Source organism: Triticum aestivum, chromosome 7D, assembly GCF_018294505.1.
Source record: "Triticum aestivum cultivar Chinese Spring chromosome 7D, IWGSC CS RefSeq v2.1, whole genome shotgun sequence".
Taxonomy (NCBI): domain Eukaryota; kingdom Viridiplantae; phylum Streptophyta; class Magnoliopsida; order Poales; family Poaceae; genus Triticum; species Triticum aestivum.
In genome coordinates, this window is record NC_057814.1 from 624727453 (window position 1) to 624738115 (window position 10663).

The 10663-nt window shown below is 45.1% G+C and overlaps 1 protein-coding gene across 1 annotated transcript; it reads right to left on the reverse strand.

Moving 5' to 3' along the window:
* Positions 1-490: 490 nt before the first annotated feature.
* On the reverse strand, positions 491-7830 carry LOC123163889 (disease resistance protein Pik-2). The gene is made up of 3 exons (XM_044581299.1): positions 6682-7830; positions 4936-5556; positions 491-2599 (listed from the first exon to the last, which is right to left on the reverse strand). The coding sequence occupies exons 1-3, from the start codon at positions 7762-7764 to the stop codon at positions 806-808; spliced, it is 3498 nt and encodes a 1165-aa protein (XP_044437234.1). The 5' UTR covers positions 7765-7830; the 3' UTR covers positions 491-805.
* Between the last annotated feature and the right edge of the window lie 2833 nt (positions 7831-10663).

Here is a 10663-nt window from a genome sequence, read left to right on the forward strand (position 1 = left end):
CCGACCAGTCGACCACCATGGAGGTGGTTATTTAATAAAAAACTAAAAATCATATTTTAAATTTCAAAAAATTCTGAAAAAAATCTTACATGTTCATATGGATGTATTCTACATGCCTACAATTTTTGAAGATGATATACATTATGGTGAGAGCTACAAAAAAAAGACAAAATCACGGTTTGAAACTGATGAATAATAAAACACTTTTCAAATGCTGGATTTTGCCATTTTTTTGTGTAGCTCTCACCATAATGTATTTCATCGTCAGACTTTATACATATGTAGAATACATACATATGAATGCATAGAATTGTTTTCAGAATATTTTGAAACTTCAAAATGTGATTATCGAATTTTTCAAAATATCCACCACCATGGTGGTCGAGCACCAAAAGCCCGCACTCCAAGAACAGGCAACGTGCCGGCCGGGATGATGAAGAACATCGGCAGTACTACATGTGCTAGCCGAAAGGAATGAAGAATGCAACGAAGCAAAGTTCTTTTTTTGCGGAAGAATGAATCAAAGTTTTACATATCAGGCTATGACAAATAACGGCAAGCCTCGTCATATAAATTTTCTAATACAAGCAAGTCTAAGGACTTATTCATACAAATAAATCTAAACATTCTTTGGAAGGAACAACGAAATGGAGCTAAAATTTAAAGATGCTATCTTAAAGTGGTAACTCCAACGTAGGCAATCTTTTATGCTAGTACAACGTAACAGTCACGTTGCCACAGCTCAGAACAGAAGGAGAAATCCAATCACCCTTGACCCATTCACCCTTTAGGTCGAACATGGTAGTTATTTTTCAAGCTCCACAGCAGGTGGTGTGCTTGGATGGCCGGCAAGCAGCTGGGTCTCGAGGTTTGTCTTGATATCACCATTGCCACCCTTCAGCAAGACTTGTTTGAGTTCAGGTAGAAAATTCAGGCCAGTAAGCTGATACGACGCAGTGTAGCAGTCAACCTTGAGCACCTCAAGATTTTGCATTGAGTTTGATCCAAATTCCACATGTGACGGGCTGGAGCTGCAACCAATCTCGAGGATCTTCACCTGTTTGAAGGTGGCCAACTGCTCTCCGTACATCTCGACGTAAAAATGGAGCTTACCACCCTCGAGCTGCTCGACTCTGACGCGCAGAATACATAACTCTGGTAGCTCAGCAAGGAGCTCAATGTCATTTTTCTTTAAAGTGTTCATCTCCACATCCAACTTCCTGAGCTTGGTAAGATGGACCGCCAATAGTGGCAACTTGTTCTGAAACCCATGCAGTTTAAGACTCCGTAGGTTCTTCCAGAGCAGGGAGATCCCATCCAAGCAACTTTGACTGTCCTTGTCGAGTCGCACTAACAAAGATTCTAAATGGACATGACCTGGGTCTGCAAAGAAGTGTTCGCAGTTATGCTTGTTGATGCCTGACACTCCGAGTTTGCGCAGCTGGGTGAGTTTGTTGAGCTCTTTGACGATGTCCTTCCCGCCTGAAGCACCAATGTTGACAACACCGAGCGTGTGCAATGCCGTCAGTTCACCAATCCTGCTTGGCACTACAACACCAACTAGGCGACGACATCTGCGGAACTCCGGCAAGAAGCTAGTTGAGGCATCTGGCGTTGATGCTGGGATGGTGGTGCCTGCACGAATATACTGCAGCTTCTTTAACTTGGTGATGGCTCCTGGCAGGGTGACTATAGAGGTATATCTCACATCAAGACTCTGAAGCTGCCTGAGATCACCCAATGAATTTGGCAGACAGCATATCTTAGTGCGTCCTCTCAAAGAGAGAAATTTCAGGCGACGCAGCAGCTTCAACATCTTCCGAAGATCATCATCCTTTACACCCGTCGCATCCTCCAAATCAAGCACCCGAAGGAGCCTCATTCTTTTTGATATGAAGAATGATTCCCACTTTCCAAACACTGTTAGTGACCGTAGACGGGAGAAGTCGATGCTATCAAACACAATTCTGTCTCTGTCCCAACTTTTCAATATGATAAGGTGACGCCCTGTGTGCTGTGTGGTCAGTACACATTTGTGCCCGAGTTCAAATACAAGGTTCTCTTCCATTCTACGTGAGACGATGTACTCGCGGATGAATCCGTTGACTTGACACGATATCATCTTTGTGTCATCGAACACAGTGGTCACCACCTTTGGTAACTGCTGGATTATGCTCAGTTGAAGGAGATTGGAAAAGAATTGCTCTGCTCTCTCTTCTGCGGATATTTCATCGCTATCCTTGGAATAACCCTCTGCAATCCACCTCCTAACCAGTCGCCTACGCCGAATGTTATAGTCCCGAGGAAAGATTGACAGGTAAAAGATACATGGCTTGAGTAAATCTGGGCAATTACGGAAGTATGACTGCATCCAACTAAATAGGCCCCGCAGGCTATCATACTCTGGATTTGTTTCTAGATGATGCATAAATCTGTGATTCAAAGAATGTATATTATCCATCAATTTCACCGTCTGTGTGGCCAATAATTCCGCAAGAGCAACTATCACTTTCGGAAGACCTCCACACTTGAAAATAAGTTCATCTAGCTCGTCACTGTTGTGCTTAATTAGATGTGAAGTTGACTTCGTTCTGCGTACCTATTGTTCAAACAATGAAATAAAAAATAGTGTCAATCAATTAGCATAGTAAACATCAATTGCATTGGATTCTGATGTTCCATACTTCCATTTGAAGAAAATAGTGACTGATCTACAAACATATAAAGTTTTTCAAGCCTGAATCATTTCAAGACTGTAATTTCCGAAGTAAATGAAATTATTTGTCCATACATCTTAACAATGCTCTGTAAATGAAATTATTTGTCCATACTTCCATCCAACTGATTCTCCTTCTTAGAGGGCATACATCCTAATTATATAAATGTTGTCTTCCAAAAGGAGCACAACATACTTCTATAACTTTGACAGTTAGTTAATATCAATGTTTTAAATAGCGGGCTATGCCAAATAGCGGCGGACCTCAAAATCAGCTATAGCATGTTATTTATACATGAGACCATTTAGCGGCACCCTGCTGAAAAGGCTATAGCAGAGCTATAGCCGGCTATTTAAAACTATGGTTAATATACACAAAAAAAATGGTGCTGTCATGTGAATTCTTATCAATAAATCTGTGTAGTAAAATCTATTCATGGAACAAAAATATTACATTTTTGTAAGATAAGGATATATAATACAAGTCAACTATTGCAAGTTACTGAGTGTGTCTCTGTCTAGTGATATTGTCATCTTTTGATCTAGCGTCGCGCGTGGGAGGATGGGTGGCGTGGGGGTGGTATATATCCTGTTGTGAACCTATACCCAAGCCTGGTGGACACCAAAAGGAGTCCGACGTGCGAGGGCATATGATTTTAAAGTTTCAGTTATGTTAGTAGAACGTGTTTTGCATGTGCGAGATATTATTGGTGTTGTATCAAACCAAATACCCATGTTTTGAGTTTGTTTACAGATATGATTGAATACATAGTCTAAAGACCAGTCCTGGAAATATGGTACTATGCATTACTCCAATGAAGAGATTAGTCTAAAGTAAACATAATCCATTTGTTGTTCACCATGAGTAAGGAGGACCAGAGAAATTTATGCACGAGTGGGCGAGGGGGGGGGGGGGGGGGCAGATAAAACTCATGTACTCCCTCCGTCCGAAAAAGCTTGTCCCTCAAATGGATGTATCTAGCACTAACTTGGTGCTAGATACATCCATTTGAGGGACAAGCTTTTTAGGATGGAGGGAGTATGAGGTGACAAGAGCATCCCTAGACCTTTCCTAGTGATTTTGTAACTCATCAAAAGTTCCTTATTTTGGGAGTTAAATCCATACTAGTCCTTCCCTCGGAAACTGTAAATAGTCAGAATTTGAGGAGTTACTCCTCAAACCTCACCGTACCCCTCTTGCTCAAATTTGAGCAGCCCCCTGATTCTCCATAAACCCCCCCCCCCTCTCTCGTGTTAACAAATGTGCCAACCGCATTCATTCCCCAATCATCGGTGCTAAAGGTGCTACAGCGCCAAAATCAGCACCGCCTCGCAAAAATAGAGGTCGTCGTGACCCCCCTGAAACCCAATCCTCCATAGACCCTAGCCGTCGTAGCCCGTTTAGAGTCCTCACCGCCCGATGAGCCCACGCCTCCCATCTCGGCGTCATTCCCCCATGGTCAAGGCCTAGCCAACTGTTGAGTTCATATTCTCATTGCAGCGAATGGACGACTTGGTTGCAAGCTCAACTCCCCAGCGTCTGAGTAAAGCTCAAAGGAGGAGGAGCACGAGACTGAGCTCGAGCTACTCCCGTTGGAGCTCGCCGAGTGAGAGCTCGAGAGGGCAGTCCGAAGGAAGAGGTGGAGCACCATGTGACATAGGCCCAGCTCGAGGTGGGCATGCCGACGCCGCCATATGCTTCGCTATTGCAGTGGAAGAACACCTCATATTCGAGGCATCCCTCGAATTCACGCACAAGGACAAGGCTAACCATGCAGAACACATGGCGAGGGAGATGAAATGGAGGAGTTGTTCGTCGATCTCGGCTTCGACAACTCCGCCAATGAACCTATGCCATAGCACAGAGTACCTTTTATGTTTTAAGTGTTAATTTATGTTAATTATGTGGCAACTTTGTTTATTTTGAGTATTTCAAAGTTCAATGTGTGCATGGTTATGTATAATTATGCACTAGTTATTTTAATATTGTTTAAAATCATGTTCTAATACAAGTTTGTGCAACTTCATGATTTGGGGAGCTAAACTTTGGGGGAAGGGTTAGGTGCACAAATTTTTAACTCAATATTTTAGGTGGTAACTTTTGATCGTCTCTAGCCCTTTTTATAAAACTTAACTTCTCTAGCAAGACCACCTAAAACTTAACTCCACAAAAAGAGCTACTACATACTATTGGGTAGATGGCTTGTGAAAAAACACACCTCTTCTCGGAATAGATGAAAGGCTGCTGCTGCTTCTAGCCCTTTCACATTGCACACTTGATCTTCGTTATTTGTGCAATATGTTGCGACACTGGCTTCAGTTGTAATGACAATGATAACGCTAGCAGAATCTCTAGATACCAAGACAGCCTTTATCAGATCCCATTCTTCTTCAGATTCCAGTTCATCAATAACCACGAGACAATGATTTACTTGCAGAAACTTGCGGCACTCTTCGATTGGATCCTTTTGTGAACGAAAATCCAAAAGTAAGCTTCGACAAAAATCCCTCAAATTGAAAGGGCGTGATACATCCACCCAACAGTACTTGGTAAACTGCTCGCTGTGAAGCATTCTGTCATAGTACAAGTTTCTAACAAGAGCTGACTTTCCAATGCCAGCTATTCCCCAAACGGAAATAACTGGGTAATTGCTGACACGTGCATTAGCTGCATAACTGCGAAGTTCACTCATTTGTGACTCGCGTCCAACAAGAGGATAGGTCTTCATCCATTTTTGGCCCGCTTCCCTAGTGAAAGAGGAGATTTCTCCATAGGAGGAGGATTGGTAGACTTCAGGCATCATTCGGCTGTCTTCTTTATTTCCATAATTTTGAGCACCCTGCACATGAGGAGAGATGTTAACACACAATGACTAAGCCAAGGTACATAAAGAACATTAAAGTAATTTCTTCGAGCTATCTACTCCAGGAAAACTTAATACTTTCACATCAAGGATACAATAAAAAATGAGCACACAACCAGCTTCTATATAATTAGGATTCACACAGCCAAATATGCGTATACACAGTGTCTATACTGCGGCAAACATACGAAGTCTAATAAGACCAAAGAGAATGCCTAAGGCAAGGTAGACATGGGCCCAAAGAAGTTGGTAAAATACCCATTGGCTTGAAATCTTGATTAATACTATGAAATTGAGGAGGGATACAAGTGTGTGGTGTTGTGGATTGTTAGCGAATATCGCAATATAAGTTGGAGGTGTTAACTTCAATAGCCCGGCCCGCAAAAAGAAAGACTTCAATACCCCTGTACCTATTATACTAGTATATGATATAAAACATGTAGTACTCCCTCTGTTCACTTTTATAAGACCTTGAAGACATTTCAGACAATGTGCAAAACAGCCTATTTTGAGTTGTCTGAAATGACTTACAAAAGTGAACGGAGGGAGTAGGGAATTTCCCAACTGTTGTACCAAAAAAAAACTTCAATACTACTGAAAAATATTGTTCTAGGTTATTGCAAATAATATGTTGTTATTAATTATTTAATAAGGCACATTGTTGATATGATAAACTCTATCGAGTGATCAAGGATTGAGCCACACAACATCTGTCAACACTTCCATTGTAGGGATGGACCTGCTAGATGAGAAGTAATATCCGACATCCCTATATGAATCATTACAACGCTCCTATATGAATCATAAATCAGTTGAGCGTAATCATAGGCTGTCCTAGTACATACTATCCAACCGCAGTATTTGGCAGTAATTGTCATTTGAGCCCAAGCTCATCTGCTCCTGGTGAACAGTAAATTCAAAAAAAGTCTCACTGATGCAGTTAATTTGTTGCACTGGTGAGTTTCTTTTATCTTTGCATGTAGTGATTCATAATGCACCTATAAATCTGAACATGTGATGGGTAGCAACAAAATTGAGACTTATAAAATAGAAAAACAATTTATTTAATATAAGTAGTATAAACCGGAAGTGAGGGAGTACCTCTGAGAAAAAGGCACAAACAGAGTGGTCGGACGGGAACTGCTGGAGCTCCAGTGGCTGGTATGAATGTCCGATGCACAGGCTTGCAACCTCGAAATTCTGCGTGGATACGATGATGCGGCTGCCATTTTTCACGTCAGGAAGGAATGTCCTTACAGCATCCCAATCTGCCATGTCGGTCAGGTTCTCCAAGACGACAAGGTATGTATTGGTGTTGACTTCCTGCATAAACTCCGTCAGGAGTCGTTCTTGCCATGAATTCATCTTCCTGAGGACATGCACACCGATGTCCACCCCTTGTTTATCGCAAGAGTTTGCGTACACCTGGGCCATGAAGCGCCGGACGAACTCGCGGGGATCGAAAGGATGCATCACCTTGACCCAGGCGCGGCAGGCGAAGTTCTTGCAAATCTCTGGATCATTGTATGTCTTCCTAATGACGGAGGTTGTCCCAAGACTGCCGCCGGTGCCCCACACCGAGATCACCTGAAGCTTGCAGTCATTGTGGTCCTCTTTGTTGGTGGTGATCAGCTGGGTGAGATCCCCAAAGCCGCCGTGCTGCCTCCTGGCAGCGTCCCTTGCCTCGGCGAGCATGTTGGACGATGTTGCGCCGGTGGCACTGCTGGATACCTGCTGCTGCTGCAGCATGACGAACTTGGAGGCAGGCTCGCAGATATGGCTGTAGCGCGAGTAACACTCGCTCAGCTCCTTGGCCCTGCCCTTGAGCTCCTCTATCTCCGTCACCGCCTGGTCCAGTGGCAGTGGGCCGACCACGCACTCTGGAAGCAGCCGGCGCCAGAAGATCCGCTTGTCGTCCAAATGGACGACGAACTCGACGCAGTCTTCCAGGTCGTAGGCCAGCTCACGGACGTGCCTCACCCAGGTCATCACCAGCTTGTTGGTCGCCCTGTCCTCGTTGGCGACGCCGAGGAACGAGTTCATCATCTCGAACTCCAAGGTAATGGTCACCAGATCCCGCTGGGCCTTCTGCCGGAGCTTCGTGTCCTCGTCGATTGCCGACTGGACCTTGGTCAGCGCCTCCGCCACCACCGTCTTGGACAACCCGACCGCTAGCTCCGCCATGGCTAGCTACTCTCTACTCCTTCTCCCTCCTTGGAAGAAGAAGAACACCGATGCAAACCTGGCTCTTTCTCCTTACGATGGCGTGGTAGGTGGATTGTGCAAACAATTGTGTGGGTGCAACGACTCGGCACCATTAGATGGAATTCTTAGAGGCCAGATCCATGGATCCACGAGCTACCGTCCAGACAGCTAGTAATTAGATATTTTCAAACAAGGCGTACCTACCGGCCAGATCCGTGAGGTGCGCGGGCAACTAGTATTCGCCAGACGTGGGAGATTATTTAATCATCATCCAATGGAGAGATAGATGGAACTAATAAAATTTAAACGCCGATAAGTGCCACACGTGCCCACACATTTTATGTGGTGTATAAGAGGAACAGTCCACACACCTACGTGTGTGCAAAACAAGTAATGCCCACACACCTCTTTTTTCCCCTCCCGATCCCTCTCACACACGTGCGTGTGGGCGAAATAGATAACGCCCACACGCCCCGTACGTCAGGCCTCGTACCTCGTGGTCCCGCACGCCCCGCGTGACAGTCACCGCGCGCCCGCAGTTGCCATGGTCCAGACCCTCGTCCATTTTCGTTTAACTGCAGTTGCCATGTCGGTGGACTACGGTTGCCATGTCGGACAACTACAGTTGCCATGGTTGCTCAACTGCAGTTGCCATCTCATGTCAAAAGTTCCAGATGCCATTTTTGGGCAACTGCGGCTGTTGCCATGTATGGTATGGTTTACTATAGTTGCCATGATTTAAAAACTTTAGGGGTTTGCCACCTACTAACACTAGATAGTTGCCATGTATGGTCTGGTTTACTACAGTTGCCATGATTTGAACACCGTAGGAGTTACCACCTACTAACACTAGGCGGTTGCCGTGTAGCGCTACAAAAAGACATGGCAAAAACAACATGTTCAGGTAAAAGAGAGAGAGTTGCCATCTGCTTAGAAGCATACTAGGGTAGTTGCCGTGTACCCTGCAAAATACATGGCAACTGACATGTTTGGGTAAAAAAAAAAGAGTTGCCACTTGCTTATAAAGCACACTAGGGCAGTTGCCATGTACACTGCAAAACACATGCCAAGTGGCAACTTGGGTGTGGGAGATGAGACGGGCGTGTGGGCGACCGGGCCTTGTGCGTGAGTGAAAAGTGGCGTGTGGGCGAACTGTTGTACGCCCACACACCAACCCCTCCCGTGTGGTGAAACGGCCGTGTGGGCGACCGGGTCAATGCCCACACACCAGCCCAGTCCTATGTGGCACTATGCCAAGATTCGTGCACTCACAAACGGACGCGGATCCACGCGTGTGGGCGAAATGCAAACGCCCACACGTTTGGGCGTTAGACTTTTCGTAAAAAAATTTGCACGACTAACCTTACAAACTTTACAAGTCATTGTTTCTCTTATCTCTCGGGTCGTCTTCTTTGGGAATAGAGCATCTTTTTTTGCCGAAAAGATTCTCCAAGAGGCTCAGGGCATCTAGCTTTTTTTTGAAATGGTCACGGGGGAAGACTCCCCACCTGAATATATTTCAAAGGTAGCAGATGTTACAGGGTTCACAGATGGTTCGATGAGAGGAACTCACGCCACAAGCCGGCGTGGCCCTTTAAGGAATCAGACTTAAGCTGAAGAGACCAAATAACTAAATCATCCATGATAGCTTTTACAGAAACTGAGGCAGCAATTAACTGAAGTGGGTAGCTGCGCGGGGAGGGGGGGGGGGGGTGCTGAAGAGCTCGCTGATGGGCGCGGCAGTAGGCTGAATGCCCGTTGCCCTCCAAATATCACGTGCTGCTGGACAAGAGAAGAAAAGGTGATCGCGGTCCTCCACCAAGTGATCACATCTCGGGCAGACTTCAATATCCAGGATGTTCTTCTTGTGCAGGTTGTGCCTTGTGTTAAGACAGTCAAGGTAAAACAACCAGCCAAAGATCATCACTTTTTCTGGCACCTTTGAATCCCAAATGTCAACGAGCATTGGCTCAGCAAGCTGAACCGAAAGGGCAGCATATGCGCCACGAGTGGAGAAGGCAGCACCATTGAGCAAGCGGTGTGTATCCGGGACCTGAGAAAGCAAACATTCCTGCAACAACGAGTTTAGGGAAGCAAGTTCTGCAATCGCAATAGAGGTTAGCCGATTACGAAGAGCAAGTTCGATCCCGTCGTGCATTATAGTGGAAACCATGGCATTTTGGTTTGTGTGGTCAGAAAAAAGAGCAGGGTAGACTACAGCCAGAGGTTCCGGCATTAGCCAACGATCTAGCCAAAAGAAGGTGGAACAACCATTCCCAACAGTGCATTGCAAATCTCTCAAACTATGAAGGTGTTTAAATAGGGCATCTAGCTATTGTCCAGTGGAACGATACTTTTCTCAATCACTCTTTTTCTTGTGACACCGGGCTTTTCTCAAACTGTTTCCAGGCTTCTTAATCATGGTACCGTCCGGCCTGGTTAAAAGAAAAATTCAAAGCTAGCATGCTGTCCACATGGGTTTGTGATCGAATTAAAAAATATATGAAATATTGATCAATTTACAAAGTCCAATTTAGTGATGGTCACTCCATCACCACCCAACGCATCACACAGCTAAGGGATAGTCACTGCTCGAGACACCTCCAAAGGAGGAAAGCCCCACCTATAGTGAAGGCACGCGGGCCCCGTCGTCGCCGGAGGATGTGTAGAGGTTTGTCTCCGGCGGATCTCGCGGGTTTCGGTCGGCTTTTGTCTTTGATGGATCCGGTCTTCGTCCGTTTGCGTTCCTGTGTCTACGGATTGATGTCGCCATCGAAGATGTAGCCACGCGTGTTACATATTTAATGAAAAAATTACCTTGTGTTCATAAAAGTTGGGTGTGTGACGCATATCTAAAATGCTACACTTACGGGGCTTG

Coding starts and splice junctions, on each gene's coding strand:
- LOC123163889 (XM_044581299.1), bottom strand. CDS start 7,764: ATGGCGGAGCTAGCGGTCGGGTTGTCCAAGACGGTGGTGGCGGAGGCG. Junction 5,557..6,681: donor TTTGTGCCTTTTTCTCAGAG/GTACTCCCTCAC, acceptor CCTCATGTGCAG/GGTGCTCAAAATTATGGAAA. Junction 2,600..4,935: donor TTCATCTATTCCGAGAAGAG/GTGTGTTTTTTC, acceptor TTTGAACAATAG/GTACGCAGAACGAAGTCAAC.